The 20,063-nt window shown below is 37.1% G+C and overlaps 1 protein-coding gene across 2 annotated transcripts in view; it reads left to right on the forward strand.

Annotated features, from left to right (window-relative positions):
* The window catches only part of ATG3 (autophagy related 3), a 22,584-nt gene extending 6,644 nt beyond the window's left edge, over positions 1-15,940 (forward strand). The window contains exons 3-12 of one of the 2 annotated variants that reach the window (XM_061453851.1): positions 156-205; positions 1,431-1,501; positions 3,254-3,361; positions 4,219-4,268; positions 5,342-5,423; positions 5,946-5,980; positions 6,762-6,917; positions 7,595-7,722; positions 12,554-12,647; positions 13,938-13,999. In XM_061453851.1, the coding sequence (XP_061309835.1) occupies positions 156-205; positions 1,431-1,501; positions 3,254-3,361; positions 4,219-4,268; positions 5,342-5,423; positions 5,946-5,980; positions 6,762-6,917; positions 7,595-7,722; positions 12,554-12,635 (762 nt within the window). In that variant the 3' untranslated portion in view covers positions 12,636-12,647; positions 13,938-13,999. Of the gene's footprint in view, positions 1-155; positions 206-1,430; positions 1,502-3,253; positions 3,362-4,218; positions 4,269-5,341; positions 5,424-5,945; positions 5,981-6,761; positions 6,918-7,594; positions 7,723-12,553; positions 12,648-13,937; positions 14,007-15,652 lie in introns of those variants that run through there. The other variant, XM_061453850.1, reaches the window with a different exon arrangement.
* The last annotated feature ends 4,123 nt before the right edge of the window (positions 15,941-20,063 follow it).

A 20,063-nucleotide genomic window follows, 5' to 3' on the forward strand; every position in this document is an offset into this window, starting at 1 on the left:
AGTTAAAATAAAGCATCAAACTGATCTAAACAATTGCTAGTTACACAGTTAATCTGTCAAAGGAATGTGCAACTGAAATACTAATATTGAGGAAAATTGGAGATTGTTTCTTTAGGCTCTATTTAACAGGGCTGTTTTTTTTCTGGCCTTAACAGTTTGTCGCAGCTGGAGATCACTTAGTTCACCACTGTCCTACTTGGCAATGGTAAGTAAAATTAAAAGAATTTTAGAAAGTTAGTGTCCCTGCTATGCTTTGATGTGCTTCCATTGAATGCAACTATACAGTTGTCTCATTTCATAACAATACGTGGACTCTTTCAGTAGAATTTTTGCTGGTTTTATGATAAAGCTGTCTTTAAGGCAGGCAGGAGTTACTTATTGCTGTGTGTAGGAGTAGTTGAGATGAGGATTTGTTTGGGGATTTTTTGTTTTCCTAAGGTTTTAGAGGAAATAAGCCAATACGTACTTGAATGCTTTCAGTGCTTAGCTGCGGTAGCAGCATGTCTCCCTGAGTTTGTCTTGGTGATTAGTGATCAAAAAGTAAAGGCCACATGCACCTAAGTAGTTATAATTAGTATATTTTAACAAGCGTTTATTAATTGATTATGTTCAAGTTGGCCCACATCAGATCACTTTGAGCAGTGCTTGCCCTTGGAAATTCCTTATCTTTCATACACAATAAGGGTGCAAATAGGGTGATTCCTCATGTTCTACTGATGTCTTGCATTATAAAACTGAATCAGTTAGTGCCTGCATAAGCATTGTCTGTGCAGTTGATATCATCAAGCTTCTTGGCTCTGTACTGGGCCATGAATTGCTGAAGGAGGAATTATTATGCTTTAATCATTGTTTCTTGACCTTTTTACCATCTCCTTCAGAGAAAACATGATATTGAGTCTGGCCTATGTGCCAGCAGTTTAGATCAGACTATTTAGAATGTTGGTCTTAGTTTAAACCAAAAACCACTGAAGGTGAAAGCAAATGCTTCAGTAATGTGAACTTGGCAAAGGTTACTTGAGCTCTAATGACTATGGGCAGGTTTTATATTTATAGAGGTCTATTTCTTGCTTTTTCTGAAGTTGCTTTCTTCAGATATTTGGATCTCTATTGTTGATGATCTTAGCAAATTTTGTATAGACTAGATTGTTCCATCAACCCATCATTCCTTGGCCATCTTAAAGTGAAATTAGGTTTTGAAGCAGAAAATAATTTTGATCCAAGGTTCCATAGTTTAGGGGTGGCCAACTTTTTTGATCCCTCACTTACCTCAAAGTCTCTATGTAGGGAAGAGTAAAGTCATAGCAAACAGATTCTGAGAATAAGTGAAGAAGAGTATATAAAATGTTCCTGATATGGAGTGAAAATAGAAGGGTTCTTTTGTTTGCAGATCATCAAATTCTCAACCTTTTATGGTGCACTTCATTTTACAGGGCTTCAGGAGAAGAACTAAAAGTCAAGGCTTATCTGCCAACAGACAAACAGTTTTTGGTAACTAAAAATGGTAAGGCTGAAGTTTAAATGTAAGTGTTCTTAGGTTTGATAGCATGGTTGACTGTGCTATCAACTCTACTGATTGTATTGACAGGGGAAGCAAATAATCTTGCATTTTGAATGCTTTGGCTTTGCAGTATTAAAACAGCTTTTCCTGCACATCTAAAGTCTTTTCTGTAGACCAGTTGTTAGCAGGGCTTTACACTAGTAATACAGCTTGCCTTGATGAAGTAGAAATGTAGTTTAAGCACAATAAAACTCCTCGTGTGTCTTTCTCCTGTCCTTCAACTCATATTCCATGTCTAAAAGGACGTTGTTTATTTTCCTCTTTCAGAAAACTCAGACTATTGAAATGTTCCCAAAATGTTTTTCATGGTGACACTGATGCTTCTTGTTCAGATACATAATTACTGTCACTATTCCTGTCAATAACAACAAAATACAATTTTAAATAAAATTTTGATCGGCTTCAATGCTGTGTATATAGAATACGTGTGGTGACTTCATCTTTAATGGAAAAGACAGCTAACAAGCATGTGGAAATAATTTTCTCAAAAGATCTCAAGTCAAAATGTGTCAAAGATAATTCCATTAAATGAACCTTTAGTTTGAAGAACAGCCTGAGGAGATTTTTACCTGCAATGGATTGTATTTTGTGCTTGGCTTTCACGTGCTGGCTTTTGGAGTCATACAGTGTGCTGTCATTTGAAATTGCTTACAGTAGTGTTGGATGCTTTCCTAAGGTGGTCCTGATGGCTGGATGACCAAGTGATCAACTTTGTTTCTCTTCCCCCTGCCACTTTTTCCTCCTTTCCCTTCCTCCCCCTCTCCCTTCCTGTACTTCCAGGACCCTAATTGATCTGATCCTTCTATTTTGAAACACATTCCAAAATAATGTGTTTCCTGCTGATGTTGACACATTGGCCTGACACTCGAGTAAAAGTGGTGGGCTATGTATTGAGGCAGGGAGCCATCCTACAGATCTTATTTGAAAGTCTTCATTGTGACTTTCACACGCCTGTCCTCCCTTTCTGAAAGGTCTAAGAACAATTTACAAGTTCTGCACTTCATGCAGCAGTGGAGTTACAACCCCCCCCCCCCCTTTAGTCTAATAGGAGCATTTCTTAGATTGTATTTGTTTATGATGATGGAAAATGTCTGTTTTGCCTTAATCAGATCTGCATTTTCTCTTTGACTGTGTTCTGAAAACTTTTTATAAATCTGAACTCATATGGCTCTGTAATGCATATAACTGAAGTTATTTAGAATAACATGAATTCTAACCTTTTCTAAACTTGTATGTGTTAATTTATAATTAAACATACCTAATATATAAATAGGTGTTGCAAACGTTTAGCAGAATTGTAAAGACAAATCAGTTCAGTAAACTGATGCTAATCCAGGCAAAATTATACTCAAGATAGAAGTTGCTTAGCAATATGAAGAAAACTAATAGGTTGTCTCTAGTTGTTAGCAAATGAGAAGTTAATTATTTTCTAGTTCGTAAGAATTTTGATGAATGTGCTCTAATGGGTTACAGAAGAATGAACTTTTAAGTGTTGTACTGTATATGAAATAAAATGTGGTACAGCACATCAATGTAATTTTAAGTTCATGCTTTTGCATTTGAAATACAACTTAAGGATTCCTTAAATAAGGATATATGAGAGACATTTCAGAAATCCCTGTAGGATAATTTCTACTCCAGTCTGGTTTTGTATAGGAATGACTGCACTCATTTTGTTTTGCAATTCTTTTGCAGTGCCATGTTACAAAAGGTGTAAGCAGATGGAGTACTCGGATGAGCAGGAAGCAATTATAGAAGAAGATGATGGTGATGGGGGATGGGTAGACACTTTTCACAATGCAGGTATTCAGCCTTGCTTCAGGCTTTGCATTTGGTAATCTGAAGTATTTTCAGTTTCCATTACTAGAAAGTAAAGTCTGTCTTGAATATGTTATGCTGCCAGCCACCCACTTGATTGGTACATGACTGCTCAATATTCTCTTATAAATGACCTGTGTAGTCATGTGTAGACACGTTCCTTTGTAAGATCTGTGAAGAGAATGCTGGTTTAAACTATTTGTTTGATCAATATGCAAATTTTTTTTTTTTTTTTTTTAAGATTGCTTGTGAAACACATCAAGATCTTTATCTTAATGATGACCTCAACTGACTTAATTATTTCAGTGTTTCCCATTTTGTGTCAGAGCAGAATCTTACTATGCATCCCAAACACTACTGGGTGAAAGCAGCAGTAAAACTAGAAGGCTAATGGGAAGGAACTGAAGAGTTGATACTATGATTTGGGATGGTTTTTAACTCCAGTTCCTTGCTTCCAAGATGTTTAGAAATACTCATAAATGCATGCCTTGCTCATGAAGTTGAGTTCTGTAATTGTGAGATGCCTATCCTGTGAATGCCTATCCTGAACTCACTTCTATGAAAGTTCATTAAAATGAAAATTACTTTGCAGTGTTCCATCAACAAAACCTGAACGATGTGTGAGAACTGTGCTTTTGTGCTCTGTGTTACTGGTATGGTTTATGCATGTCCAGCACCAAGCATGCTACCAATACCAAATACACAGCCTTTGAAGTATCAAAATTGTTGTGAGATGTAACTTGAAAAGATCATACGCTGCTTTCTGAAATCTTGGCAGCCTTTTTCTATACTGTAATAAAGAAAAAAGCTTTCATAACACAAACCTCTTTTTCAATTAACAGGTATAGTGGGTGCAACAGAAGCAGTTAAGGAGATCACACTAGACAGTAAGGTATTGTCGTGGTTTAAACATGGTTCTAAATTTTCCTCTTGCTTTATTTCAGGTAATAGAAGTCTTACCTGCAGCAATCTAATACTGCCCGTGAAAGATTAAATTATACTTTGTCACTAGATGTGTTACAGATACATAGTGACTTTCAGAGCCCATGATTTTAGTCAAAGCATGTGCATCTCCTTCTGAGAGGTGTTTACTGAGGCAGTGTTCTTTTTGGAATTCCTTTAGCCAGTATGCTCTTGTGCCAGGCATCTGCTCATTGAAAATGAAGGTACTGCTTTTTCACAAGTCAGTAACATCTGGGTGGAAGGAATACCTAAAGATGATCACTATTTCTTCAAAACACAGTACTTGTAGGATCTCATTGTAATTCGTAGCTGCTGTTGTGTGTTACTAATTGAATTTCACTTCTGGTATGTTGTATGTTAAAAAATTTGCTTATTGTACAGCTTGGATCACAGGTCCAGTCCAGAAGGACAACTCTCTGCTTATGTTCTATTTGCTAAAGCACTTCACAACTTAGTTTCTTACTGGTTTTGATGTTTTAGTTTTCTAATGAGGAAACCTGCTACCTGATACTTAGCAATTGGAGCAGCTTTCATGAAACCCATGTAAATCGAGACCTCCCCCTTCTGAATTTCATTAGGGTTGTCTCTTGGGTTCAGATGCTGTGCATAGGCCCACACTCCCTAAAAGAAAAGGTTGGCTGAGGGCTTGGGCTAGGACATACAAAATCGTAATCTGTAGATTAGTCGTAGCTGTTCAGTCATTGCCTTTCGTTTAAGATGGGTGGGTTTTTGAAAACAGTTACAGGCTGTTTAATCTCTCTTATTTTTCTTTGCTTAGCAATTAACTCATTCCAGGTTACAAAGTCAAATGAGAACTTTGAAAATGGATTTTTAATGTCATATTAGGACTTTGAAACAGATTGGTTGATAAGCAAATATTTGAGTTCAGTATAGTCCTTAATATTGCAGAAATTATTTTTCTGTTTCAGTGTATGTGCTGGGGCTGTAAGGCTGTGTAAATGCAGTGTCATTAAAGCAGTATTTTCAATTTAAATTATAAAGGAAATTATAAATACAGCAGATCATTCAGCATCTTGTGAAGATGATGATGATGAAGATGAAGGAGAAGCTGCAGACATGGAAGGTATTTCCTTAAATCGGGTGGGACATGATTTATGTCAGGCCTTTGACTACAGCAGTACACTCTAAGAAAACACTACTCTTTCTTTTCATAGAATACATGCTGAAAAATTCAGCAGAAACGTGCTCTTAATCATCTTTTGTATGGTCTTATTGATGCATGTTTACTCTTACCTTGTGTGCAAAAACATGCATGAATGTTTTTGACCTGGAAATTAATATGAGTAGCAGAACAGAGCCAAGCAAGTGTAAATTATGGATTTAATACAGCTTCCTTCCGCTTCATATCCACACTTAACTGCAATCTACCTACTTAAAACCACTTGAGGATTGCTAATCATGTACTTACTATAGTCTTGATCAAATTTGTATTAAAAAAGGTATAGTCTGGTTTGGGGTTTCAGAAGTTTACCTGTATTAAACATCTTTAGATACATGTAGAATGTTTTAAAGGAGTTGTTTATGAATGAGAAATATGATGACTAGCTACAAGCTGAACACAGAATTTTATGGGTCTTCTTTTCAGAGTATGAAGAGAGTGGGCTATTGGAGACAGATGATGTGAGTGAACAGTTCTCTATCTTGTCTGTTGCAATGCTTATTACCAATATGAGCGCAAGCAAAGTAAAAATAATGGTAACGCAAATGGATTATATAACAAGCTTGTTATCAGCAGTGGGATTACTGAGCTTGGTTTCCTGTGTATTTGTCTCCTGCCATCCTATTGCAGTAACCTTAAGTCCTCAAAGATTTAGATCAGTCATTTTGTGATTTTTTTTTTTTTTTTTTTTTTTTTTTTTCTGATCCTTTTCACTCTACTTACACACAATGCTGTACTCGCAAGAGGTAAAAATACACAATAATTCTTGAGGCTTATGTGTGGAAGATGAGTGGCTTACAGGTTCAATAGATTATGCTGATACATCAGACTGTCATGAGAGGAAAAAAAGTGTTGTTGTTCCTGGTGTTCCACTAAGGTCTTCATAAATGCATAAACTGAGACCTCTGCCTTCTGAATTTCATTGGAATTGTCCCTTGGGTTCAAAAGTTATTGGTGAAAGAAGAGGTTGGGGGGGGGGGGGTGTGACAATGTAATTGCATTTGTAGTTGCAAATTAGACCTTTCTTAAAAAATCCTCACCAAAACCAAAAAGTACTTGGTGGGAGACAAACTGATCCAACTAATTTAAAGATAAAAACAAAACCCAAAAGCCTATGATTTTTTTTTTTAATGCTTGCTTAAGAACATTAATTTCTGCTTTAGAGCTTTATATAACTACTTAGGATGAGAAAGGAGGAAATCCAAACAAGACTATACTAATGTCATTTTTACCTTGAACCAGGCAACACTTGACACAAGACAGATCGTAGAAGCTAACAAGGCTAAAGTTGATGTTGGAGGGGAAGATGCTATTCTACAGACTAGAACTTACGACCTCTACATCACTTACGACAAATATTACCAAACTCCAAGACTCTGGTTATTTGGATATGATGAGGTATAGGTCTGTCGGGTTTTTATCACGTCTGTAAAATTAGACTTGTGGTATCAAATAGCAACGCTTTTTTTTTTTTTTCTTATTCACAGTAAAAATTGAAATGAAAAAATGGTTACAAAATCATTATATAGTCAGGGTTGCAGACAGGACTTAGGATACTTGCTGGAAGTAGGAATAATTTCACTGGAAATTGTACTTGGTGATGGAGCATTTGGAAGGAAGCAAATCATGCTCTGTCACTTGACTGAGTTAGCTCTGTAGAGGTAGTAATAGCCCTAGTAAACTCAGTCAAATAAGCAAGTATGTATTTTCATGATCTTCAGAGGGAGGGGATTAGATAAATCACTCTCCCTTTCATGACTAAGTTTCTTGAGTTAAAGTTGGTTAGGGCTTACAGCTCAAATACCTAGATGGGAACCTAAGTGGGAACCATTGAGATGGTTCTCAAAATGTATTGACTTTACCATTCATACAGTTTATTAAAAACTAAATTTGTTTAGTACTATTCTACACCATATGGATCTTAAGACACTTGGTTCTTTCCTTCAGACCTGTTTTATATTAGATGCTTATAATTTATGGTGCTTGATCTGTTAACAACGATGTTAAAATTGCTAAGAAGAAGCAAAAGACTCTTTGCTAGTAATGGTTTTGTTCTGTTCCATTTTCCTATATAGCAGCGGCAGCCTTTAACAGTAGAGCATATGTATGAAGATATTAGCCAAGATCATGTCAAGAAAACGGTAACCATTGAAAACCATCCTCATCTTCCTCCACCTCCCATGTGCTCAGTTCACCCATGCAGGTAAGTCTTTGTTTCAGGTCTGATTCAGTATGTAGATAAAAGGCACTTCACTGGTCTTGTTGTGGATTTGGTTCAGGTTTTCTGGATGCTTCCGCAGTTGGCTGCTGTAGTGGTGTGTCAACTTCTGAGGTAGTATGAAAAGAAGATCTTGGTGACTCCAGTGCTTACTGCTGCGAGTATATTCTGCAGTTATAACTGTCTCCTCTTGCTCAACTTACTTTTCCTCCACTTCCCTATGGACTCCAGAAGATGGCAGACTACTAGAACTCTATAAAAGGAATTTCTTCTATACTTTATTTGCTGCTATTTTTGTGAGGATAAAATTATAATGTATACTTTGGGAGCAGAAAAAGCTATTTGAACATGAAATACCTCTTTATTTTGTAATATCTGCCTCTTGCTCCCCCAGAAGTCGCTGAAATTTTATACAGATAGAGGTGTTCTAATTGCTGTGCTGAAATGCTTGTTGAACACAAGTGCAAAACTCACGTGTGTTTTTAGGCTTTTCTCTGTTTCATTTGCCACATTTCTCACCCAAGACGTAGGGAGTCTGTAGTTCAACTACCTGCAGTGGTATTTTTTTCCTAGGTCTTTGAAAAGTGCCTGTCATGTTATATGTAAAATCCTTTTAGGTGTCTTAATGATACAGAGCCAATATCTTAAATGGTGTAACTCCTCAGCTTCTTGATAGCGTGAAGTTCTTAAGAGATAAGAGTTTTGGCTTCTATCTCTTTTTAAGAAGAGAGACACTCTTCGTAGTCTTACATAGGTTAATAATAATAAAAAAAGGTCCAAATTGCCACTTTAAGTCTTGTAATTTCTTTTGACTTAAAGAAACACCTTTGGGATTTGTGTCACTAGCTGAGGTGTCAAATAATCAGCTTTTTCACAAGTTTATGGTAGTTTTTGCATACTCAAGACATTCTTGTTTCTGGTTTACGAATTACTTGATCGTAAGATTACTCTTGGTAAGGGTATACTATTCTTTAGCGAGAGAGCAAGGGAACTTTGCACCAAGGAGTTTATTGCTACCTTTGGTGGTCTTATGAGGATGCGTATTCATGGACTTCGTCAGTGTGTATCTCTTGATTCTTCCAGTTCATAGTTCTTTACTGCTTTACAACAGTCTTTGCTTTCACCAAGTAGTCAGGCTTGTATCTGGACAATCTGAGCAGAGAAGCCATTGTACAACTGGGAAATAGCTTTTTTTCACAGTTAGTGGACTTACAGAAAATCTAAAAGTGGTAAGTTTTATTGTTGGTCTTTAAATCATCAAGTTTAAGTCTACACTAATACAGTACAATTTCCACACCCGTGGAAATGTCAGTCTCAGAGCTAGGAAAAAAAAACCACAACAAAAGAATAGAGCAGATAACAGCATAATGCCTCTGCTAATATGTGGTACCACCTGCATATTGAATACTGCAGTACAGCTCTGGTCATCTGTTCTGTAATCTGTGAGGTGAAGGAAGACTAAAACTGGAAAAGATACAGAGGGATTATCCAGGATAACTGAGGTTATCCTTTTTTCCCATAAGAAATGATTGAATAACCTGGGACCCTTCAGCTTTAGAAAGGGCAGCTGAGGAGGTTGTTACAATTTCAGTGACCATCATTATGAATGCCACAGAAAGTGAAGTAATGAGTGTTCTTTTGTTTTTTTTTTTTTCTTTTTAGTAGTAAACTGGTGACATTGAATGCATGTGACATGGTGGCATGTTCAAAGCCAGAAAAAGGATTAAATTCTGCACACAGCACATATTTAAACTAAGTATTTATTTAAGCAATATGATGTTAATGAAAGAAAAGTTTGTCAACAGTTGTCACAAGGGAAGTTACTAGAATGCTTCAGAATTAGAAAGTCCCCAGCTTGTACACTGCTGGAAACTAGTACTTTGGAGGAAGCATTACTAGGTGCTTCCTCTGGTCTCTTTCTTGTATACATACTCTAAGACAATAAGGAGGACAAGGTTTGGTCTAGAAGGTATTATTGTACCTTATATTAATATACCAGTCTTAATATGTAAACCTGTTAGTGACTTTGAGTGTCTCATTGTTTGCTGTCTGCGTTGTTCTGGGCAGAAAAATGGATGCAGCATTTTGTTTTTGAACGAGTGTCGGCATGTATCTAGAGAGACTTAACAGACTGACTAGGAACATGATTTATAGAAGAAAAGGAGGGAAAAAAAGCCTGAAGCCAAGGCTTGATTTAGTGATTGCTGGAAGTCCTGCTAATAAATCAGTTGGAAGAAGCTCATGTAGTGGATGCAGGCTGGGAAGATGTTCAGAAGAAACAGAGATGACCAGATATTTGGGTGTGGCTGACTAGGTAGGCCTGTGGGTTTTATAATGGGCTGTGGCTGCAATGTAACCTGTTTAATTTTGCAAACACCTCTGTAGAGTAAGAACTTATCTAATACTAGACTGTGAATCTGGATTGAGAGTCTTCGTGGATGAGAGCTCTGTGTGCATGTGTCGCTTTCCTTCACTTCAGACAGTGAAGTGCCAGTGTCTTTGTTATGTAGTCCACATCTACACTTGAAGAAATGGTTTGCATTGTGAGACTTGTTCCATTGTGAGGCTTGTTTCCAAGCTTGAAAGAGGTGTAGATACTGTGGTGAGACTGACTTGTTGGTAGCCTTAAATGCGGAGGAAATTGTCTAGTGCTTCTCAAAAAGCAAACTGTTTGACTGGCAACTGCTTAACATTGGAAAGGTTTGAAAAGGTCGTCTTGATACTGTGAAGAAAGAGGCCAACAGTATATCTAAAATGGAGGATTTAAGTATGTTCTCTTACTCTCTAAGGTGAGCTATTTTGTTAAATTGTTAGGCTAATAGCTAAGAAGGTCTGGGCTTCTGAGGTGAAAAATAGTAAGCAAAAATGTTGGTTTGTTCTTAATTTAGCTAGGAAATACCACTGCTTAGCTCTGCTGCTATTGCTTCCATGCATGTCACAAGAATTGTGTAATGTCGGATATTTAGATGGTCCTAAACTTGGTTGTTTCTTGTGACGTGTACATCACTGTGTCATGCGTCAGAAAGGAAACAAACAGCAGTTGTGTGCTACCATCAGCTGCTCGAGATCGCTCCTATTTTGAGTAGTTGAAACTGTTCATCTTGCAGCTCTGCTGTAAGTTGTAGTTCCCGTCAGCATTTTTATGGTACTGGGAGGAACACAGTCAACTTCCTCATTAATTCATGGAAACTGGCTTAATTGCAATTCTCAACTTTTTTTTCATGTGGGTGTTATGAAGGGACTATCAAACTAGTTAACTACTGAACACATTTACATTTAGATCTGAATTACTTGCGCTACTTCCAAGCACTTATTTTCCTCTCTTTCAGAATAAATGGCAACAGGTTTCTGGACTCTTTTTAGCTCTTATGTACTCTCAGTATCTGCAGGGAAGTGACTAGAAGCAGCTGCAAGGATCAGCAAATTGTAGATCTTGAGGTTAACTGATTGTTATGGATTTTGAGTGTCTTGCCTGATGATAACATTTGTGGGTTATCCACACCTGTCTTAGTGTGTTTGAGCAGTTACAGACACTTAATTGAAATAATAGGGAACTTTTTTTCTTGAAAATATGCTGTCCTAAAACGTCTTACACTTTACTCTCTTTAATGGAAGCTTGATAGTTGTTATTCACTGCACTGAAAGTCCTCTGGAAGGCCTTTTATCTCTATGAATTGCAAGGGGTTGAGAGGGGCAGGAAAACTGATTCATTTCTGGTGGTGTTTTTTTTCCTCATATGTCAGGAAGGCTTCTATTTTTTACTTTTCTGATGGTATGTATTTCCCTTCCAGCTGATATTCAGTGTCAGTATGTCAGGTGTGCTGAACTCCATGTGAAGTTGTTAAATATTTTGACTGACAACTTTGGTCTGTTGCAAAGCAGTAAAGGGGTTCTTCAGCAGGAAAGCGGACATTCTTGATGAGAGCATAAAAGGTCATCTGATCAGTCTCAGAAATCAGTTTCTTTCTGTTAAAGAAACTTATTGTTAAACCCTTAATATATGGTTTTAATTCTGTGTATCTCAATTTATTTTCAGTAGTAACAGCAATATTTCTGACATAGAACATGAATAAGTCCATTACATTACTTGAACCACATCAAGAGTTAGTTGATTAGTTGGTTATGCCAGAAAGTAAATTAAGTGAGTTTAACAGATGTTTTAAATGTCTGATCTATTTGATAGCTCAAGCAATCTACAGACAGGTCCTGGAACAAGCATTTTAGTCATCTGAGAGTTATTTCTGGGGGATTTTTTTTTTTTTTTAACTTCTGAATAAAAGAGAGATTTCTAGACAGCAGGATAATTTAGATAACGTTTCTTCCAAAGTCATCTCATTTCTTTCCATTGGGAGGTATACATACTTTATATTAATTCCTCAAAATATTCTTACAGAAGGAAATTGAAACAGGAAACAAACATTTGAAAGTTTATAAAGCACCTGCAAATCTTTTCATGAGTATGACAGTAAGAATGACCAATATTGTGGCCATTATGGAATTCCAAATATCTAACTAGTCCTTAGAAAATTAAAAAGAGCAAATGTCATGCAGTTGTATGAATTTGAGCCAGTATCCTGTTAAAGACTTCTAATAGCTTGTAGGGTGGCCTGTGCCAGTACAAAAAATAGTCCACTGTTATGGGTAAGGTGGAAGCTTGACAGTCCAGGTTCCTATATAGAAGCAGCTGGCTATGGCACCCGATACATGGCATGTGTGCTGCAGGTTCATTATGAAGATCCAGAATTGGAATCAGCTGTGGGGGTCAAAGACCAACAGCACAGCAAATGACAGATGCTGACCTTTAGTATTTCCCCAGACTTGCATGTTCCTGTTCACAGCGTGTCCTGGTAACTTCGCAACAGCTTCCTTCCTTGTGTTTGCAGCCACTGGCAAGATGATTAACTTTGGAGGTAACTACTAAATGCCAGTTACTGGTCAGCTATTTAGATTTGCATAATGGTATCAAAGCGTGGTCAGAAAGTTATGCAACTTTGTCCTCAGTAGAATCATAGATTGTTTTGGGATTGGTATGTTAAACTACTGCTGTTAACTAGCTTGCAGTGTTGCATAGGTGGATATCCATAGCCCTATATGATGTCACTGATAAAGATTGCTACAGAATTGTGAATTTAAAACCAAGTTGGAGTCTAGAGAAAAGTAAGATGAGTTGTACAACTTGGGATCTTGTGTTAAATATGTAAATAAAACATCAATTAACCACACAGTAGTTCTCCCTTTTGATTTGATATGATGTTCATCCTTTGGTTTATGGGACATAATAAATACCCTGAACACCAGACCATTACTTCTGAATTGTAATTGGTCATTAAAAGATTTAAAGTCTTCATCACTGGAGATATTCAAGACCAGACAAAGTTCTGAGCAACCTGTTCTGATTTACTGCTCATCAAGCAAGGAGGATTGGACTAGATGATGACCAGTCTCTTCCAACCTTAGCTGTTCTGTGATTCTGTGTTATATTCCCAGGAACAGCTTTGTACAAAAACGTCATGTGGTTCAGTTTTACAATATCATTTTTTATGTTTTACAGTAATGGAGTTGCAAGAGAGAAGCTTACTTAGAAACTGTTGATCTGCCGTGGAACCCAAGTTACCGCCAGAGAAAGTTTCCATACCCTGTCAGTCTCAGAGCAACAATTCTGAATTTATGCAGGTTTAGCTTAGCCTGCCTCTCCTAGGAAACTACAAATTGTTTAAATGTTCGATACCTCCTAAGCTCTACAAATTTAAGAGTACAGCAGAGCCAGCTAAATAAGTTGCAGCAATTTCTAGGTATCTTCTTCAGAGGTCACTTGGGAACTTCTGGTGACTTGCTGCTGGTGAGGATTACCTGCTAGGGGCATACCTGGTGGCTTCTTTGGTATTTAGCAATTAAAAATAGCACTAGTAACAAGCAATATATATTTGCTATTGTGGCACTCCATCTACATTGTAGCATAGAACATTTTTCATTTCCCTTGTGAATGTAGAGAGTTGGCGAATAACTTTACATTCATCATGTAATACTACCTTTCAGTTACTGTTGGGATTTTTTCGTCAGCAAACTGAAAGGTTCCTCTTGCTGCTTCTGAAGCTAACAGTCCAAAACTATTTAACTTGCACAAAACCTAATCTTACTGAGATGAAGAGAAGCTTACTTTTTCCTTAAAATATTTCCACTGTTTCTTATCTGTTTTTCAGGCATGCAGAAGTCATGAAGAAAATCATTGAGACTGTTGCAGAAGGTGGGGGAGAACTTGGAGTTCACATGTATCCTTTTTCATTACTACGTGATATTTTCAACGATTTCTTGTATTTAAGGAGCTGTTATCTCAAGGTTCCTAAACTGGAATGCAGTTGTGTGTGAAAGCAGTAAACGACTGCTTGTGGTAGCGCTTACTAAAGTTCTGGGATTAATTCCTTTGTGCAAACAAGCTCTGTTAATCAGTTCTCAGAAAGTAGGTGGAATTGAAGGGACAGAATTGAGCCCTTGTTTTTAGGGGTGTGAAGCTGTGAGTATAAAACTGAGTATGAAACTATGATCCCAGGGGAGGATGAAGCTGGAGGTTTACAGACTCCAGCCAGAGTATAATCAGTCCTCTTGGTACAGCAGCTTCTGTATTAGATTTGAATCTGAAATTCATTTCTGAAAGATGTCGAGGTCCCATTGTTCTCTACTCTATATGTGAGCAATATGTTGGTAACAACATTCAGCTGACAAAAAAGCAATGAAAATCTACTGAAATGATTCTTGATATTGAATGCCTCACAATTAGAATTTTCTTTTGCAAGTTGACTGATCTTGGTTATGCTTTGTAGTAATTGATCCCACGCTTTCTGACTAAAGAAACCTCCATGTTAGGAGAAAATGAAGTGTGTACTTTCAAAATAATGTTGCTGCTGTAAGGCAGGCAAGGGAGCATTACTGAGCAGCTGCGGGCCCCGAACAAATAATATTCTCTGTATGAGTTGAGACTTGCTCAATTTGTGCAGCAAGCAGCTGAAACTGAACTGGAAAATAACTTTTCTATCAAGGTAGTTCAAGTCTTCTACTCCTTAGTAGTTAGAAATAACTTATTTTCAAGATTTTTGGTTACTTTTTCTGCTATTGCTTAACAAATTGAGATTATTTTTTTTTTTAACAGCCAATTCTTCCCTGGTTTGTGTTTGTCAAGAAATGGTCCATGAGACTGACATGCGAAAATAGTAGGGTTTACATATGTCCAGTACTTAACTGTCGGCTGAAAGTAGTGATTTATTTTAGTTTTTACTTTGCTGTCTGCCTCAGTCCCAGGTGGACAAACACTTCATTTTATAATTACTGTGTATACCCCACACTGCAGATTCAGGCCCAACATACGTTTGAAGGTAACATACACAAGGGAGATTAGGAAAATCTCCTCTACAAAGGCAGACTTCTTAGTTTAGCAAAGCTATCTCTCCACTTTCCCTCATTGACAGGTAAGATTTATTTCAAAAGACAATTCAGAACAGGAACCTATTTCTTTTTCTGAGACACTGAGATGCTGAGGAGGAGCTTGCTTTCCCTACAGCTACACAAAGGTAGCTAGGGATTAGCCTTCCCAGATTTAACTCACCTTGACGTTTGTTAATTACAAACGTGAAGTGTGTAAGTGGGATTGTAAATGTTTGTGTACTGTTTTCTAAGATCTGTTGAATATAACTCCTGGTTCTCTGCTTCAACTTAAAACAGGAAAGTCTGTTATGTTTGGGCAAGCATCAGATGTCATTACCAGAGTTCTGCTGTATTAATTTCCCAGTCTCTTAACATTGTAATTGCTAGGTGTTATTTTCCTACCAGCAAGAAATAGTGTTGAGCAGACCATTGAATGTGACTTTTTCTTTCTTTTACAGGATTTCTATCTATTGCATGTTTTCCTTAACAAGAAACTCAGGTACCTTCTTATTTTCTTGAAATTTGTACAGGCAGTCATTCCAACGATAGAATATGACTACACAAGGCACTTTACAATGTAACTAAAATAAGAAGTGTCTCCTCTAATTATCAGATCCTTTTTTAAATAACCCATCCATGTGACTTATACAACATTATACATAATTTCTGTAACTAACCTTTTATCAAGTTGATGCATTAAAATAAAATGTTCCATTACCAGCCTTTTTAATAAAAATCTTTGTGTGTAATATAAATAAATCACTTTCATTCCTATACAGACACTGCAGTAAGTGGTGGGATTTTTTTTCTCCATAATTCCTTCAGTTTGCTTTCAACAGAAGACTGTTTTTTGTCTACATTAGAAGCTAAAATCTACTTTCCTAGTAGAAGCCTAATGCTTTTGGCTTTATTGTTGATTCCTGAAAATGTAAAGATTTTATTATTATTTTTTTATCCCAGTTAAATTAACTTGAGAATTATGTGGGTTTTTCCCTAGTTAATGAATGGTTATGATTCCTCTCGCTGGAGGGGGATTTAGAAAGCTGAAAGAATATAAGTGATCATCTTGTAGGAAAGTTTAACTAGTATAGCTGTAACTAACCAATCTCTAAAAAGTGATTTAGATTTACACTTCAACAAGAGTAGTGTTTTGGGTTGGAATTTTTGTGGAGACAAGGAGTAATATTATTAGTATGTAGTCGTTCATCTTGTAATAAAGGCAAAAGCAGTCTTATTGACAGAATTGCATCTTTTGGGTAAAAAGAGAAGATTGCTATGGTAAAGCAAGGTTCAGTCTTGATTACATTCCTGCCTCAGCTACACTAGCTGGTAGTCCAATAGCATAATTTCCTTTTGGGGGTAAATATACATGGAGTTGTTTATGAATTCAGATTATTGCAGATGCATCCAGGCTTTAGCAGCTGCTTTCTGCCCTGTAAAAAAGTCAGTTTTTCATTGATGAAAATGTGAGGAAAGGACCATCATATATATATGTGTGTGAGTGTGTGTATTTATATTTATTAGGTTCACTTAAACTCTCTTTAGCTTTCAGGTCTCCCAAACATCCATCTTGCATTCTGCAAGGTAATCCAAAATTGAGAGTCTGCAAGTGACTGAATTTACTGTTGGATGGGAAGGTTGGTTCCTGTCCTGACACAGCTGGTCCCCATCTTGACTTTCCTCTGTACCATGCTCTTACATGACAGAGTGTGTACTATGCTTAAACTGGCTTTCCTCTCTTGGTATCTATCTTCACTTCCTCTTTCTTAGACAGTATCTTAAGCAATGTCTATGTAAGTGAAGAGTAATGCAGCTGAAACCTGTTAAAGCTTAACCACACCCACTGAGTCATGCCATAGGATTTTCCCTATCAGACTAATCTCCAGGATGTTTTGGTCTTTTGGTAACAAAGGAAGTAGTTGTACTCCACCCAACAAACAGGGGAGTTGGAGGGGAGCAAAAACAGATTGTGACCTAAAATAACCTACACTGATGCATATTTTTTTCCTTTGCTCTGTCAGAATCTTTTGAAATATCATTCTTCCTAAAAGTTGTCTGTCCTCTTTTAGGAAGATTAATTAGTCTTTCACTGGGATCTGGTATATTAACAAATACCACATTTTAGTTTGCCAGGCTGTTGATAGAAGTATGTGGCATGATATGTGTATATATTTTTTTAACTACAAACTGATAAAGGCCTTTTTCTCTGACCCTAGCAGAAAAACAGGAGCAGCAGAGCTGAAGAGAGCTTGCTAGCAGCTTCCATCAGCACCATGATATTTAATGTCTTACGGCATTTGTAACACAGAAATATCTAGTATTACAAAACCTGATGCTTGGTGACTAATATGTGCAGCTCTGCTTGGCTGGATATCAAAGTGGCTTTACTGTGGCAAGCAAATTTGAGCTGGGTGCACTTGCAGCAGTTGTAACATATACTAATCCTATTCTGTATTAAAAATTCCTGTTAGAAGTGAAGATTGCTGCTCTGGGAACTGCTATAAACATATGCATTAATTGTCTCAATTTTGCCACTACATCAAAATGGCTCTTGAGAATATCTGCTCTGCTGGAGTCCCTTTCCTGCTATGCATCTTACAGTTCTTGTGGCTCTTTATTTGCTTTCTGCATCTCTATCTCTGGGTCTTGGGCACTGAGTACATTCTAATTTACAGGTGCTGCGTGCAGTGAAGACATGGGTGAAATTACTATTCTACTGAATCTGAACCAAAGTTACAGGGAATGGGTTATGATGCAAAGGGAGTAACCTTACAGAGATTTTAAACTAATGATCATGTCAAACTTAAGATACCTAGTCTTCAATTTACATGAAATACTTTTAAAATATTTAAAAAAAAAAAGACCCTCCTTCAATAAAAATAAACATAGGAAACTACAGCAGTAACTTCCAAGCAATATCTGTATTTGGCCTTCTAAAAGTCTAATCAAAGTCTAAATTATAAATAATGTAGGGTGGAAATAGTGTTAAAGAATGAGGGCAATTTCAACTTTGGCCTGCTGTGGCTTCATTTTTAGGTGTGGGAAAGTGGAGCTTGTTTAACCAGCTTGCAAACAAGCAGCCTGGTCCATGACTAGAGAGCTAGAATGTCATGAGTTTGTCTAGGTGTTGTAAAGGCTGTAGGGACACCTGCATTTTGGTCTTACCATGAATAGAAGCTTACTGATTTCATTTTTCTTCCTGAAACATACCTATCTGCTGCCCTACTGGAAAATAACCTTCTCTGCTAGTAACTTGTAAAGATTATTCTAAGTCTACTTTTTTAAAATAAAAAAAAAAAAACAACAACAACCAAACATGGGTGTAGAAACCATATGAAGGAAGAAAAAGTTAATTAATCCATGGCATTATACCTAATGTTGGAAGTAGGTATCTATGTGACTTGATAAGAGGCTCTCTTTTTTTGATAATCCAGTTCCAGCAGGGATTTATGATAAAAATATGGAAGTCTTCCTAGCTGCAAACTCTTGTGATCCTCTACCACCTGGTTAACATCGTGTTGCGGGCGCTGATAGTCTTACTACTGTTATTCTCTACAGAAAGCAAGCCACGTTGAATATACTGCTAGACTGACCTAGCACGAGGGCAGCTGGTCTGATTTAGCATGTCCATTTCAAGTCTGGGCAAATAAATATATCTCTTTATAAAGCAGACAAACTGAAACAGAGTGAACACAGGCGTAGTGTAGAGTATGAGCAAAATTCTTTGTGGACGCTAACTGAAAATTTTCTGACAAAAATTAAACACAGTGCGGGGTGGAGTGGAGAGGGGGAAGGCTTATTTTGGGTCAGGCCAAAATTTTGAGTCAGATGTTATTAATGTAGCTTTTGAAGAGAGGAAGCTGGTGTGTTCTCCTCTCCTTCAGTTCCTTAAAATGAATTCAGCCTAAAAGCCAGTGGTCTTTAGACAAATTTGTTAAAGCACTAAAATTCAATTTTATAATATTTAGAAAATTACTTCCTTTTTATTCCTGAAACTGTTTATTGAATTCAGCATTTCTGTGCAAATAGTTTTAGGTCCTACTAAATAAGTGGTTTTGGCAAATGTATTGACAGGAGAAACACCCAGTTCGAGCCAAGGACGCTTGCTTTTCTCCTAAGAAAAGCCAAGAGGTTTAAAACATGTGAATATGTTTAGGTTTAAATCAACATGATTATGCATCTTCTGAAGCCTTTAGTACCAAAGCAGTCTGAAATGCTGTTCTACATTCTTACTGCCTTGTAGCATATACATGACCACACAAGTTACAGAGCCTGCTTTCCTTTAACAGCTTTGCAGAATGTGTTCTTGTATGAGCTGTCATCAAGTACAAAATGCGTATATGTATTCCTTTCGAGTAAGTTCTTGTCTGAAAGAAAGTCTAAGTTTTCCTGCCATCTTTTCTTTTTGCCTGCTTCTGTGGTTTTCAACATAGTGTATCTATTTTAAACTTAGAACATGAGCCATTTCAAATTAACCTTTCTTGGCTTTAGTGCCCTTTTGCAGAAGTGAAGATATATATCTGATGGCTTCTGTTCCAAGTTGTGCCTGGAAGGTCTGGTAAGTGTCCCCTCTGTCTTTTGCCTACTTCAGAACCATGTGTTCGCTGCTGATCAATAATTAACTCCTTGTTTGCCCATGAAATCCTTTTGACCTGCGCTAAGCAAAGTACGCTTGTTGGACATGGTGCATTGATTTGTGTGTTTGAGAGAGATCTGTGCTAGGGCATTATTAGCAACCAATTCAGTAATTGTTTTACAACTCTTCTCAATACTAGGTCCCTCTCAGTCAGTCACTATAATACAATTGTTAAACCTGATGGCAACCATCAGGATATGGATGCCTGATACTATTCAGGATAGTGTTTGTGATGAAATGGAACCAAATTTGTTCTGGGTCCTAATCTGTAATT

The sequence above is a fragment of the Pezoporus flaviventris genome, unplaced genomic scaffold, assembly GCF_033815535.1.
Source record: "Pezoporus flaviventris isolate CSIRO_AGI_PZ_B2104156 unplaced genomic scaffold, CSIRO_AGI_Pfla_v1 ptg000015l, whole genome shotgun sequence".
Classification (NCBI taxonomy): Eukaryota; Metazoa; Chordata; class Aves; order Psittaciformes; family Psittacidae; genus Pezoporus; species Pezoporus flaviventris.